The sequence below is a fragment of the Nannobrachium achirus genome (genome assembly GCF_963921795.1).
Source record: "Nannobrachium achirus genome assembly, chromosome: 12".
Lineage (NCBI taxonomy): Eukaryota > Metazoa > Chordata > Actinopteri > Myctophiformes > Myctophidae > Nannobrachium > Nannobrachium achirus.
In genome coordinates, this window is record NC_137832.1 from 51,734,050 (window position 1) to 51,750,519 (window position 16,470).

The 16,470-nt window shown below is 40.2% G+C and overlaps 1 protein-coding gene and 1 long non-coding RNA gene across 2 annotated transcripts; both read left to right on the forward strand.

The window, feature by feature from the left end:
• Positions 1-734: 734 nt before the first annotated feature.
• On the forward strand, positions 735-6,048 carry LOC308296165. The gene is made up of 3 exons (XR_013962606.1): positions 735-2,283; positions 5,139-5,262; positions 5,472-6,048. It is a non-coding gene; the product is annotated as an uncharacterized lncRNA (long non-coding RNA).
• A 4,411-nt stretch (positions 6,049-10,459) lies between these two features.
• Positions 10,460-15,806, forward strand: LOC308296162 (C-C motif chemokine 20-like). Its single transcript, XM_080739317.1, has 4 exons — positions 10,460-10,590; positions 12,097-12,220; positions 13,609-13,723; positions 14,338-15,806. Exons 1-4 carry the CDS (start codon positions 10,527-10,529, stop codon positions 14,368-14,370), a joined length of 336 nt encoding a protein of 111 aa, XP_080595443.1. The 5' UTR covers positions 10,460-10,526; the 3' UTR covers positions 14,371-15,806.
• Positions 15,807-16,470: the final 664 nt, after the last annotated feature.

Genomic DNA, 16,470 nt, shown 5'->3' on the forward strand with positions numbered 1-16,470 from the left:
CATCATCTCCATAAAGCTTGTCAACCTATGGAAGCACAAAGTGCTCTAAAATCCCAGTAGTCGGGGGCGTTAGGGAGATGACATGGTAATTTCAAATCTTGCACAGATGTAGCCCAGGTTATGCTCTAATGATTTAGCTAGGGCGCCCGAGTCTGCGACATTCGGGGTCGCCACAGCGGCCAAATCAAGTTGGACTCAATGTTCCCTCTAAACTGCGCGCATGCGCGCCCGCGCGCAACTCAGGACGCTGTCGCGCACGACAAATCTTTGTAGCGCACGGCAGATTAACACCAATAGATTTGTGAAACGCAGCAGTTGATTATTTTGTGTACTCAGACTCTGTCTGCAGTGCCTGCATATGCATAGGCATAGGCAGCGCTAGGTCTCTCTCTCCCTCTCCCTCTCTCTCTCTCTCTCTCTCTCTCTCTCTCTCTCTCTCTCTCTTTCGGTGCCTCGGCTGCCTCCCCCCTCTCGCCAAATTATCTCCCTCTCGCTCTCTGTCTCCGTCTCTCGAGTCGATTCTCGCTCGCCTCCCCCCTCCTCTCTATCTCTCTCTCTCACACACACACGCACGCAGGCACGTGTGGTAAACAGAGACTTCTTCGCCTCGGACTAAATTGTTTTATTGCCGTCATAAAAATTACATTTTCAATGTGTTGATTGACTGACTGATTGATTGATTGATTGATTGATTGATTGATTGATTGATTTTATTAGAGGGTTGCATAGGAAAAAGTACAGTTTCATGACTGTACAGTTCACTGCTACAGGCTCAACTAAAAGGAGATCATGGTAAGCTCATTTATACAGGATCCCTTTATGTATCTCATATAACATTTAAAGACAGACGGATAAAATGCAATACTTTGCATAGGATATCTTCAATGACAAAAAAGAAAGAAGCAGTTAAGAAGAAGATAAAAAAAAAGATAAAAATAAAGATAAGGATGGGCTTAGTCAATTACAGGTTTTGAGTTACAGCCGTCTGTAGGTGACTTTTCAGGTCGATTTTGAAGGAAGCTAGGGATTTGCACTCCTTTAGGGCCTGCGGTAGGACGAATTAGAGCCTTTTTTAGAGTCAAATCTGGATTGAACGTGATTTGTGGAGCTGCCTATGTCGTAATTGTGGACATCCTTGATGTTTAGGAAGTATTTTGTCAGGTACATAGGTATCTTGGTGGAGTAGTGTATCTTGTACACCAGGCCCATTAGAAGATGCTGTATACTGTCAGCTACTGTGAGCCACCCCACGCTTTTATAGTGATAAGCGGTGAGGTGGGCCCGAGAAGGAAGGCCAAGCAGGACCCTAATCAGTTTATTTTGGGCTGTTTGGAGTTTTGACTTTAAGGCAATTGGGGCATCGCGATACCATATGAGGACTCCAGAGTCAAGGAAGGGAAGAATAAGTACTCCTGTTAGAGTTTTCCGTGTTTTGCTATTGATCAGTGGGGCGACCCTCTGCAAGAAACAAATTCGTTGGTTGACTTTTTTGATTACCGTGGTAGTCATTTTCTCACTGGAAAGGTTTGCCTCTAGGATGCAACCCAGGTGTTAGATTTGTTCTTGTTATCACAGTATCACCTACTTTCATTGTGAAGCTATCGACTTTGCTGAGTTTATGCCTAGACCCAAAGATGATGGATTGCAGGGGTACAGCCATGAGAAATGCAACTCTGTATTGATTGATTGATTCAATTATTTATTAGCAGTTTGTATAGGAAAAGTCATGACAGTTCAGATATGAGGTCTACTAATAGGATTTAAACCCAAGAAAGCACTATGACTTGTTTACATTGGGGTCCTTTGTATGCAATTCATTGAGAATGTACATTTTATAAATATTCTTCACTAAACCCATTCATCGTTACCACCATAGCTTTTTGACTAGTGAAATGAGGCCAACAATGGAACGCTGATCCCAAAACTCTTCAGGAATAACACAGAGATTGATATTGATGGCCTAGGGGGGAATAATTCTGGCATACAAACGGGAGGTATACTGGCAGAGGTGGGTACGTGGGTTTGGTTTTACGGGATAAAGGTAGAGAATTACACATAGTGAAACTGAAACTTTGCAACTGCCATACGGGCTGATAGGGCTGTACCTGATGAAATCCAGTATAAATACAGGGGACTCAGACCTACTTTCTCCACACAACACCTCTCTCTCACTCTCAAACACACCTGCAGGAGACAAGCAGCAGATCTCACCTACAAGACATGACATCCAAAATAGCAGGACTCCTTCTGGTGGCAGTTGTCTGCATCAGCTTTGCATGCAAAGTAAGGAGCAACCATGCACCGTGCACACACACACACACACACACACACACACACACACACACACACACACACACACACACACACACACACACACACACACACACACACACACACAGAAAATCAGAGACATAGGCCTATTTGTAATTGTTGTTAGTCATGGCTCATGGTTGATGATGCTTACAAGGTCTAACCTCAGACTACAGGTGTATGGTTTGCATCTCTCATTTTGTAACAGAATCCACTGTACACTTCACGTTAATATTGAGCCTTAATATTTTCGCTCTTCAGTAGATAGGCCTTCCTTTTATTTCCATATCTCAGAGTAATAATATTAAGTAACGAATATAGTATAGGTATATTAGATAAAATAATCTACCATTCAACCGTTCTATATGTGGGTGGGTGACGTGACGTAACGTTTTCGCTGTCCTCGGTGTCAAACATGTATAAATAAACAATATATTTGTCAAAAACCTTCTGAATATTGTGCAGGACATTAAGCTTTATGTGAACTTACTCAAGATTAAAGCATTTCATTCCTCATTTCTTCAGAATGTTCAACCAAACATGGCAAAACTCATATGGTGTGACTGTCCTGACCTTGTTTCTCAAAGTGGGAACTTGAATAAAACTAAGAAAAAGAATTGCTAAAAATCATTTGAAAATGAATTTAGGCTAAAAAAATGTCTATTTGTGAGCCTATATCTTTTCAAAGTCAAAGCATAATGTTTTCAGTCATTTCTGATCAAAAACATTTTGTCCCCCAAACCAAAATCATTTGGTGTGACACTAGTTTGGACAAATTAAACAGGCAATTATTTGGACACCTATTGGCTAGAGAGGTCCTTCTTCTGTAAGGCTATTCAGCACTCCCAGCACAACTGCAAGACAGGTGTCTGAGGTGAGTTATGATTTTAACATTTTCATGAAATGCCATCTTGTTGAAACTTTGACAAACTCACCACTTTGGATGTCTGTTGGTGTGACACCTTTTCATTAAAAAAAGCTTAAGTTATTTGAAGTTTTGGTCATATTTCCATGTAGATCTAGGTTGCTTTGTTATAGCTAGCATGCTGTTAGCATGCTAATGTGTACATAGTAGCCTCAAGGTAAACCTAAATGCAGAAAAACGTAATATGGTGTGACACTTAATCATAATGGTGTGACATCTGCTTGTCACGCCATATGACTTGATTGTCACACCATATGATTTATACTGTATTTAACTACAGATATAACAATAAATAACAAAGTTCCATGTTTCTTTTGTACATTTAAACATTTGTTTTAAACATTTCTACATAAAATGTAATTTAGCTTCATTCAGTGATACTTCAAATTCATCAGACAGAGCAGAAACCCCTTCACAGAAACCTTAACATATTGTTTCAATCTAAACAATATTTTCTCTTTGTCTTAAACTATACATTCCATTTTCTTTAGTCAGCTGGAAAATGACAAGTGCTGAGAGAACGAGAAAGTACAGGGAGAAACTAAACAATGACCCAGCAAGGAGAGAGGAGCCAAAGGGGCGAGACTGCATTTTCTACGAAGAGCAGGAGGTTGTCTGTGGCATAGCAGAACCGCAACAAGGCAGCCGGTTTGCTACCCTCACCAAATACGACTGGCTGATGTACAATACAGTCTAAATGTATAATCTAATCTGATCTAATACTTTTGTACTTTCACTCACTGGACTGGACAGTGGACAGTGTTAAGGTAGGACCCGAGACAAAACTAGCGAAAATAGCTGATCTACAAGCTCTCAACACGTTGTGCTGCGAGAGCTTGTAGATCAGCTATTTTTGGAGTTGCGCAACCCAGCACTCTTTAGCTAGTGGAGATGTGGTGTAATGTCATGATTCCTAATTACATTTGTTCAACACAAAATGCTGTGTTCAAGTTCAGGAGACTTCGGAAAAAAGCAATTTACCTGAATGCTGAGTTCTGTTTCCACTAATTGGTGTTAATAAAATGTTGCCTTGGCTCCAAGTGTGGCTATGCGCCTTATTGTCTCTTTAGGATCCTTCTGCCGTGGGCCGGCAGAAGACTATGTGCGTAGCATTCCTGTGCACATCCTCATCATCCATCTACTACTACAATTCTTTCTTATCCCATGTTAAAGCCCTACAATAATATCCTGTTCAGAAATATTAAGGCCATGTTATCCTGGGTAATTGTTTAATCAATCAGTAAAGTTCAGTACTCACTAATAGGTAGGTTAAAACACAGTTTGCTTTGACACATGAAGATATGATCATACGGTGTGACACTAAATAATTTGGTGTGACATTCCAAATAGTGAAAAATCATACCTTTATTAATGATTAAACCAAAAAAATGTTTATGGATTACATAGAGAATATTATCAGGAAGAGTCACAAATATTTGTGTAATTTTAGACAAAGTTTTGACAGAATACATTTAAAATATGTTGTAAGATCATGAACATGGGCCTCACACAGAGTGTCGATTATGAAAAAAATATACAGATATAATTAATTTTCAAAAAACTATAGTGGATCACTGGTTAGTTATGATAAAGGACTTTGATAAAGTGAGTAACTTAAGAAAGATGTACTCCATTTTCATTTTATAAACAATTATTTTCATGTCACACCATATGACGATTTTAGGCACAAGTACAACAAACTGCTGAATAAAGTCTGATTCCAATAAAATATCTAAAAACAAAATGTATTTCCATAAGGTTGAGAGTGAGTAGAACAAAAGTAAATCACTTTTATGCCTGCATTTTAAAGTTTTTTTAAAAACAAATTTTTTGGGGCGTCACGTCACTGACCCACGTATAATGGTGTCCTTTGTCTCTCTCTCTCTCTCTCTTTCTCTTGCAGCTCAAATGGACCCTCTTTTTGATTGCTGTCCTGAGAGAACAGACAAGCCCCCTGGTCGTGGATTCAACCCCAAGTCCTACACCATCATCGAGGCGGGGGAAGGCTGCAAAGAAGGCGCCACTGTGTATGTGACACATTTTCCACTAAATATTTGTCATGGAACTGTTTCTTGCTACTTGCTAGTGATGTTACTACATGTACATCCTAGCTACTTGCAAAACAATCCAAATAAGAGTGAAATAATAAGTCTTCACAGTTACATGAAAATGTTAAATGTCCCTGGATTTGGACACTTGTCATTAACAGCTGCTCTCTTGGTTGTCTTGCTTGCAGGAGGGAAAAAACACACAACTGAGGCAGATCATTTCAAAAGTGTGACCACTGAAGATAAGGATGAATCTATGACCACCCTCGTGCCTGCAAGGAACACTGTACATCCACAGCATTCATTTGAGTGTACTTTGAATACTAGTCATATGAAAGCTACTATCTGCATAATGGAGCCAATATGATGCATTATTAAGTTATATCTATAAGTTGCTATTAAATTATGTGTTTGCTGTCGGTTGTGTGGTAAAGCAGTTCCTTTGCAAGAGTACACTATATGTAGCATACTCAGTCTTTTAAGCTCATATTTTTACTACATCAATGTACTGTATTTGTCTTCCTTTTGCCAGGGATTACATGTTTTTTTTTTTTGTTTTTTTTAACTTTGTTTATTTGATTTTCAAATGAAGCATTTAAGGCAATGAAGTGGTACAATAATAAGAGTAGCAGCTTCTTTTTGTACAAACATCAAATATACAACAGTACATGTTTTTAATGTTTATAACTGTACTGTATGTATGTGTTGTGTATACATTTCAGGAAACTATTGTCAAAATTGTTGTTTTATTTTTTATTTTTTTACTTTGATATTCAGTTTTAAAAGATGAACCTATTAAGTGAGTCTGTGGTGAGTGTTGCCTTGTACTTGAAAAATAAAATGATATAAAAAAGATGAATATCTTATTTTTTTTTAATCACAAGCACGTATTGCACAAATGTATAATGTCCAAAAGTAATGAGACTATGATAGGAAATATGCACATGATTCATGATAGCAAATATGAAATATTCTTGAAATGAAATATGAAATATATACTAGCATGTATGATTTCATCATGCAAAAGCATGCAGTTCACCTGTACTAGCATCTCATGGTGTGCAGAACAGACAGGTTTTGATGACAGTGTTTTGATGACAGAGGTTTCCTTATTATACAGGATAGGATATGATATTGATTATTAATATGAATAATTCATTAAAGATTTTTTTTTTATAGATATTTTAAATAGCAATTGTTGCTACACCATCTAGGCATTTTTAGAGCATCCAGGCGAGCACCAGCAGGATATTTGACAGCTTAAAACAAAGCAGATGTACATGCTCGTAGCGCGGCACAGAGTGCTGCGCTACGAGCTTGTAGATCTGCTATTTTTGAAAAACTTGAAAATGTTTCAAATCTGAATATATATATATATTCTTTTAAGTGTAACGCAGATCTTTCTTTCTCTGGGTCCCTGGAATAACATATTTTTGAGATGGGGTCCGCAGTCAAATACATATAATTCTAGGGGTCCTTGATATTAGGTTTGAGCACCACTTATGATAGAAACATGAGTTTTTCAAAAACCTTAGAATGATTTAGAAGACATTTAGAGAATTGTGTCAAAATATTCAAAGACGTGCACAAATTGTCATGATTTTTCAAAAATAGCAGATCTACAAGATTTTACAAGCTCACAGTGCGGCCACGCTGTTAATAGCTAAAGCATACAATAATGGTTCAAGTAATAATGGGTCCAGGTCTTAATGGGTTTTAAACTGCATTCATTCACGTTCTAGTGAGCATGCCATGAATAGATGATAAACCAGTGTTGGTCGTTGCCCCTCATGTCCAACTTCAGGCATCATTTGGATGTGCTCAGGTGACTATTTATTTACACTGTTTCTAAATAGTAATAAATACAAATGCAGCTACATGTGTACACAAGGCATAAATATTTCTAGTTTCTAGAGGAAACACTCTTCAGTTTTTTCCCCTCCTTTCTGTGTAAAATGTGGCCCTTTTTTTGGGAACTCTTGATCTCGGTATTAAACACCGGTTTCCCAAGTTCAACACTTACTGTAAATCAGGGGTCTTCAAAGTTTTACTGGTCAAGGACCCCTTAGCTGGGGACCAGCTCAGTGGCCTTGCGGTTAGAGTGTCCGCCCTGAGACTGGGAGGTCGGGGTTCGATCAGGTTATACAAAGACTCTGAAAAATGGGACCCAGTGCCTCCCTTGGCGCTCAGCATCAAGGGTTGGATTGGGGGCAACTGGGCAAGACCCTGTGACATACTAGCTTCATGTCCAAGGGGTGTACCTTTACATCAAGCTGCCTCACACTATAGATACATGAGATGGGCTCCTGCCCTGTGGGCCTCATGGCTCGGCAAGGCTTACAGTACTACCACTTAGCTGAGAGAGAAATTTAGATAGAATTGGGTTGCAGATCAAATCATAGACTTGTTTGACAGCACTATCGTTGTATAGTGTTGTGTTGTGTTCATGTTCATGTTAATGTGTATTTTCAGACAGTTAGCCACTTAGCAAATACTTTACTTGGCCTTCAAAACTACACACTAAGTGGACAATGATATTAAAGAGGTGGGGCCATAGTTTTGTACGTTTTGTATGTGGAGTTAACATTTCTCCAATAGACCCCCTGGTGAATATGCAAATATCTCTTCCCTGCGTATTTTTGGTTACTTCATGAAAGCTTCATAAAAATGTATACATCATAAAATCATCCCCTCCCCTCTTTACCATGCAGCAACACTGTGGGTGCGGCTAACTTCAGCTGGGTCGCTACACACACCTGAAAGCCAGGTATACTTAAATAGGTGGGTGTGGCCACATAAAACAATATTTTAACAATTTCTGTACACTTTTTTGAAAAATAAATCTTCCTCCAAGTATAATCATAATACCTGATGATTATGTTGAAGGGGGGAACACAAATCCCGGCACCCTGCCTTTAACAGAAACACATAAAGAGATAGCCCTGAATGACCATGTTCAAATGGAAACAAATGGACCCGCAAATAAAATGTTTGAGAAGCACTGTCCTAGTGGACTCATAATGTGCCATAGTGGCGCAAACCTGGAGACTTGACATTCAGTAATTGGGGATTATGATCAAAATAACATTATAAAGTTGTGTAAAACAGAAAATTCCAACGGACAAGGCCAAATACGGACATTGATTATGACCCCTGATTATGACGTATGATAAGGACGCTAGGGTTCATGTGGTTAAGGAGACTGAACCCATGGGGTTTCAGGTCCAAGGTTCAACAACATTTTATCACTCTGCTCCAGCAGTTTTTTTAATGATGTTGGCTCCGTGCCAGTCTGATACTCATCTCTGGCACTGGTTGTACGTATTTCCTATTTTGTTTGCTCATCATGAACGGTAAACACAGTGGGGAAAATCCTAAAAGGAAATAACTGAAACCTATCGCGCATGATTTACAAGAAAACAAATCTTCATCTGTAACATGCACCTTGTGTAGGCCTATTTTGCAACGTCCAGCCACTTCAAAGCTCCATTTACCACCTAGTCAAATATTTGCACAACATGCCTATTTAAATATTTAGCTCCTGTTATCCTCCTAAAGTAAGTTGTTTGTAGGCACAAATAATTATGTCAATAGAAGCTCAGATCCTGTTTAATTTATAATAATAATTAACTTAAGTGAGGCTGGCAGTGACCACGGACCGTTCCAGTAAATTCAGAGGTTTCAATTTTAGTTTCTTATCAATCCTCCACACTAGACTCTTATGAGAATTCATAGTAATGCATTATGCAGTGTTTCCCAAACAATGGGTCACGGCCAATTTTGACTCGCAGACCCTTTATGGTCTAAAGAATTCCATACATCTCAAAAAAAAAACATTTAAGAAATAGTGTAGCAGATGTACAAGCTCACAACACGTCATATCGCAATGTGACAGCTATTTTCACTATATTAAATAGGGCTTAAGTGGTTAGTTAATTCAGAATGTGTTATTGTACGTTTAGGTCCCGGGGTAGACTGACAAAGTTTGGGAACCCCTGGCATGATGTGTGGAAGTGTTTGGCTTGTCTGTTTTGCAGTAGTTTGGAAAACTGAATGGCAGCAAATAAGTATGAGCAAAATGCGTGGCAAACTGTCAATCAGTCATATGAAACACTTAAGCCCTAGAATAATTTGTTAGCTCTGATATGCAATCGTCCTCCTCGAACAAATCAAATATCGGTTATAATATTGGTTTTACGTCAATAGACGCTCATGTCATGTCAACGTCAGAGTGGCTGACCACGAACAGTTCCAGTAAATCCAGTGGTTTCAATTTGTTTTTCTTACTAATCCTCCGCTCAAGACTCACGTGAGAATCCATAGTAAGGCAATATGCAGTGTTTTCCAATGTACTTCGTTTGGGGTCTGTACTGGGCCTCTCAGTTTCTCCCTCTACAGTCTATACCAAATCTCTTCGGCTCACGCCCCCTCATTTGTGAGCTTGTATCATTCGTTAAAGTTTCTGCATTATAAAATACTCATAAAGACAGTATAGTGCTTTATGAGTGTGTGTGTGTGTGTGTGTGCGTGCGTGCGTGCGTGCGTGTGTGCGTGTGCGTGTGTGTGTGTATGGGTGTGTGTGTGTGCTGGTATTCAGACGGTAGCATTGTGCCGATGGGGCCCCTGGGGCCCCTGGCTGTGGGCCACACGTGAACCCTGGTGTGACTATTCTCCAGTGTTGGAAAAAAGTACTCATATTTCTTACTTAAATAAAAGTATCAATACTGCAGTATAGAAATACTGTTATACTTGAGCTGAGTAAAAGTTGATCATCTCTTTTCAAATAGCCTAGGTCTAAAATAGAACTAAAGTGATTAATGTACGTTTTCTAATAGTATAATCTATATCTTCAAAGTAACTAGTAACTAAAGTTTTCAAATAGTTGTAGTGGAGTAAACATACAATATTACTGTACTGAAAACTGGGAATATACCTCAAAATTGTACTTACAGTAAGTACAGTACTTAACCATTCTCATCACAGTGTTTGTGCCAAATGTGGTGTATTTTGTTTGTAACTCCCCCCTCCAGCACCCCCCCCAGCCTCCTTGGAAGTCCCCTGAGGAGTGTAATTCCTTGAAAGAGGAGTGTCACTTATGGCAAATAAAAGAAGGCTAAAGCCTTTATAAGCGGTGTTGCACCAGCTGCAGGCAGCATCCCTCTGGTCAGACCTTTAACTGTACACTGTTGAGTGCAGGACGACAGGCAGCATCACAGACATTCATTCCACCTCGTTCAGCAGCCATGGCTCTCGGACCCCCTACCAAGACACTGCTGTGTCTCCTGGTCGTGTACTGCTGCGCCGCAGGTGAGTTCTCTCACACAGTTCTCTCTCAAGATATGGACGCCCGAGTACATTTTTACAGGCTTTCAAAAAATGCTGTGCTCCAGTGTTTTCATTTATATGTTATATCTTTGACATTAAGACTTGCATCTTGTGAATGGAAGTATTTCTTGCAGACAGTTGATTCTAATGTTTATATCGAATATGCAATTAAGAATTCGTATTATAATTCAATTTACTTTATATTCATTATATGCCATTTATAGTGTATTTTAATGCTGTACCTTACTTGATGATGAGACACATTTTGTCAGATGAAACTGAGCAGAACTTGTGACTTGTGAGTCCGGGCCCGATTCATCAATCTGGTCGTACATTTAGTGTAAACAAAGTGACTAAATCTGGTTTATAATTCTGTTTTACATTCAAAATCCCTTCAAAGATCAAAATATGGGTGTAATTTGTCTGTAAAGTGCTTGATTAATCGGGTGCAGTGTCCTTACAATACTGTTATTGCGGATGCACGTTGTGGGCGCTTAGTACTGTTAGTGTTTGTTGAAGAAAAGTGTTGTTTAATACTGGACCACTGCCAATATGCCTTCTCTTCAGCCATGTGTGATGCCTGGTGTAATTTGTTAATGTTTAACAAATCATCAGAATAGCTATTCCACTTGTATGCAACCGTTTTTCTCTCTCTCTCTCTCTCTCTCTCTCTCTCTCTCTCTCTCTCTCTCTCTCTCTCTCTCTCTCTCTCTCTCTCTCTCTCTCTCTCTCTCTCTCTCTCTCTCTCTCTCTCTCTCTCTCTCTCTCTCTCTCTCTCTCTCACTTGACCCCATGGGCTGGAACATGTCTTGACTGTTCTGTATCAGGCAAGCCAAAGTAATCTGAAGCAAATTGACACTCCTTCTAAATGTTTAGAGTTACAGCAAAGGACATATTGTGTTCCATATTATGTTTCTAAATCTCACCGGCCACATGTTGGAACACTGTGGTGACATACAGTACCGGTACTGAAATTCAGCTTTTGAAAGCGAAACAATCAGTCATTCACTCACTCATGGTCTTGTGTGATTGAGCACACGCATGCACACTAAGGAATGGGTTGATATCTCTGTCAACAACTACAACAATGATAATAATAACAACAACAATAATAATAATGCCATTGACGAATGCTTTGTTAAAAACAAATCTCTTTAACCTGCTTATGGATTGACTTGATGCTATATGTGCCAATTTGTCTTATGAATACATATGGTATTCATAAGACAATATGTGTAACACCCGGAATCCGAACCCGTGTGGAAGTCCAATATCTTAACCACTAGACCAAAGGAATATCCTTATAGACTGCGGGAGACGTTAGACTTTTAATTCATCAGGCTGAGGCAGTGAGTCACTCTGCTACATATACAGTATAGTCTATTAACAATGAGTGTTTGATAGAATAAATGCATAGCCGATCAATCAGTCAATCAGTATTTCAGTAAGTAATCAGCTATTTCTGTCTCATCATGTGTCTTTTCACAGTGACAGAAGGCGAACAACTGATTGACTGCTGTACAAAGGTCGGGGACAAGCAGATTGGCAAACGATTGGTTAAAGACTACAGACACCAGGTTGCCGGACAGGGCTGTGACAGAGATGCCACCATGTACGTATTTTACTAATACATACAGTTTTAAGATAATGGTAAACTCGTAAGACACCTCAGGGTGACATGAGACCTGCCCTAAAGGGCGAGGTCGCGCCAATTCTTGGCCATCTGGCCAGTGATGTATATTGGACCAGTTACCCATATATGGAGACCCCTGCATGATAGTCAACAATGTGATGTCAGAACATGCCCTTATATGGGCATTAACAAATATGGCCATTCCCAGATATGCCCTTAATATTGATGACATCGGGACAGGGATCTCCATAATGGGCATAAAAGGGACATCAAGTCAGAGCGTGATGTCAGAGCGACAAACCCATACTGTTAAGAGTGGTTACCCTGACATCACAGTGACATTAAAGCATGATATTAGAGCGACAAACCCATAGAACCACAGACAAACCCATAGAACCACAGTGTCAGATGTGACGTACAGAGATACGTGGACAAGATGTGTCGTTTTCATAGTTAACTTGTGACCTATGGTCGCAATAATCACACAATTGGCCTTCGGGTGGCGCAATCTCTGCCCACCAGCGTGAAGGTTGTGGGTTCAAATCCACCATGGTGCATCCGGCTTTGTCAGGTGTCTACACAAACACAATTGGAAACCGCGTTCAGGCCTCCCCTGAACGCGGGTGGGGAGGAGGGTGATAATTGTCACTGCGGTACTGCTACAGGCTGGGCGGCACCTGTCAGCGAGGGAGTGTTGGGCGGGAGGAGTAGGACGAAGGCTCTGCGTCCTCCCGGTGGGGGCTCCTCACTGGCAGGTGAGCCAGTAGGATGCATCAGCAGACAACACAGAAAGGAGGAATCAATTGGCATAAGGACTAAATTCGAGAAAAATAATTGGTTACTCTTAAAAAAAAAAAAAACTAACCCCAATGGTCTAAATGTGCCCTTAAATTCCAATTGTCATACTCGCTGATGATTAACTGTAATTATAGCCCCGGCTGGGAAGCAAACCCGGGACCTAAGAATCCAATGGCTCGTAATGTATGTTACAACTCGACTAAAGAGCCTGGCTCGCTAGTGAGCAGCAACGCTCACACCGTATAGCCTACAGTTGCGTCCACGTGCGGCAGGCAGGAGCTAGGCTCGACTGACCGGGCGGACCTCCGCAACTAGGCAAGTAACGCGCTGTCGACTACCAGGCTTTAGGTCTACAACGCCCGAGGAACTGACAGGGTACTCCGACAGAACCTATTTGTACCACTGCCACCAATGTAGCCTCAGCCAGGAGGTGAACTGAGGACCTAATGTATCCGATGGCGTGTACGGTACATTACCACTCGACTAAAGAGCCAGGCTCGCTAGTGAGCAGCAACACACATATTGTATAGACTATAATTAACACTGATGATTGTGATGACTGTCCTCAGCTTCACGACCAGAAGGGACTTAGTGCTGTGTGCACCACCAAATGAGACTTGGGTCCACGAGCTGATGAAGCACGTGGACGCGCTGAAGATAAAGTGCACCAACAACAACTACAAGGTATTAATGGTTTAAATGTGACGTATAACATTACAGAGGCGTAGTTGTTAACTGACCTTTCAATTCAATATGTTCCTGAAACAGGAGCTTCACTGTGGCTAACGTGTCATTCGCAGCTTTGGTTTAGGCCCCTATGTACCATTTGTAGGGACTATAGGGAGTGAAGCAAAACCCTGCTATACAGAAATGACATAATGATGCTGGGGCTTCTAGATGTAGTCACAAAATACCCCAGTGTAGTGTGAGATGCTTCCTATATTATGCAAGTCGGATTCCACTCATTTATGTTTGTCCGTTTCAGCACAGTTTCCTCTGACACAGTTTGCACTAAATTCTCAATTATGCGCATCAATTGGCGCATTGTGAGCTTGTAGATGTAGAACTGCTATTTCCGCTATTTGGGGAAAATGGCAAAAATCTTTCAATGTGGAAACGATACGGACGGTCATTCAAAACAATTGTGATTATCTCAAATAATTGCGATTATGTAATAATTGTAACAGACATAATGTAATTCATGTGGGACAAACTCAGATAATGAGAGAAAAGAGAAAGAAGCGGTAGTAGAAAAGTAAAATTATATATTGAACCACCTCCTCTCTCTCTGCCTGCAGGGTAAAGCGTGCCACGGACTGAAGCCCAACTGAAGTGAAACTGATCCACCATCATTGTCCAGTTCACCATAACTACAGAGTCTCACATAGTGATTTGATTGCAGATATAGCCTAAAGGCAAATGCAGAAGGGCACCTTTTTCTATTATCTATTTATTTTCTATCTATCTATTTTCCTTGAATCGGGAATGGCAAACATTAGACATTGTTAATAACTACCACTCTGACTAGTACATTTCCAGCTGTTTGAAGTTTATTTTCTTTCCACATGGGAGCGCTATACTGTACAATGTAATGTAGCACATGCATATCGGCGTTGTCGGGTGGAAACCTTGTAGGATATGTCCAAAACCGTTTGTTTTGCATTTATCATTTTAAAAATTATTTAAACTAGTGAAAACAGCCGATCTACAAGTGCGAGGCGTTGTGTGCTTTAGATCTGCTGTTTTCACTACTTTTGTGCGACGGCCTTGTATGATGAAGCAGGGCTTTACTTTGCGAAAAAACGTACAAAACTTCGGGATACAAGGTTTTCTACCTCCGTGAAGTTGGCACCCCATATGTTGAAAACATATATAAAAATGGTGTCATTATTTAGTGCTGGATTTGTGCTGAATTGTGCCTTAAATTTTATAATTTGTGCTGCTATCATTATTGAGATATTCTACAAAACACCACTGTTCTGCTCCTATCTTCTACCATGAAACACTGCTGCTCTACACCGCCCTCTGTAGGTCAATCAGTATACTGCTGCTAAATCTGCTAATTCAACCATATAAATATGTATATATATAAATATATATAAAAGCACATTTGATGATTTCAATGGCACAAATTAGAGCACATCCAGCACTAAAGATTGAGCCCATTTTTTTCCCGATTTGGAGCCAAAAAATTCGGGGTGCAAGCCTCAGCAAGACTATAACTTTTTAAATTTTTAACTTTACGGCACAATTCAGCACAAATCCAGCACTAAATAATGACACCATTTTTATATATGTTTTCAACATATGGGGTGCCAACTTCACGGAGGTAAGGTAGCCTTCCTGCTCGACAGCGACGATATGTGAGGCCGTAATAAAACTGCAAATATTTTCAGGGTTTACTTATGATTGAGCCAGAATTAAAAATGTCCTATCCATCTTGGAAATAAACATTGGACATTTTGTAAAACAATTCTCCAATCATTGATCTGTCCAAATCACTGCCCAAGTATTAAACACGGGACATGCAACATAACAATTAATCAGGGTGACTTACACTGCAATGCTTAGCTCCAAGAACCTGCTTGTGAACTAAACGATAATAGTTTCAGTTTACCTGTTTTCAGACAGCTTTTGTCTCCACCAGGCCGAAGGCATGGGGAGAATATGTTTTCGCCCCTGTCCGTCCGTGCGTGTGTCCGTCAGTCTGTTCGTGTGTCCGTCCGTCCGTCCGTCTGTTACCAGCTAATCTCCGGCCCGGTCGCTGCCAAACTGTGCAGACACACTCCCTGGATGCCAATTCAGAACCTCATCTTCATTATTCGGTCGATCGAGGCCTATTTGTGACCCTCAAATAAAAGTCATAGCAATTTGTAGCTTGTCTTCTTTTTGTTGTGCTGGGAAAAATAAAATGGAAAAAGTGATTTTCAAAAGAACATAATGGCACAAATAACCAAAGAATAAATTAGGGCTTAAGTGGTCAATGATCAATAATCACATAACATGATGTAGGCCTATATATGATTCTGACATTCTGTATAATGAGTACTTTTACTTTTGCTACTTTTAGTAGGCTACATTTCTGTGCTAATGCTTTTGGCACTTTCTTTTATACTTCTAACAAAAACTGTGGTAGGCCTAAATCGGCTACTTTTTACTTTAAGTCCACAATCTGAGTACCTCTTCCAGTGCTGCTGTTGGTGTCATGGTCAAGGTTCCAAGAAAGTTGAACGGCACTGGTTCTTGAACCAAGGTTCTTTTGGTGGAAAAGGCCCCAGAGAGTGTACACATTTGTACACTCTCTGGTGTACATAGTGCATCATTCATAGTGCTAGTAGTGTACAGTCAAACACACATTTTCACCTCAGAATTGTGTCCAGAGTTGGAGTCAAACTAAAGAGATTACAGGCTGAGTAACCAGATGCTTTCAT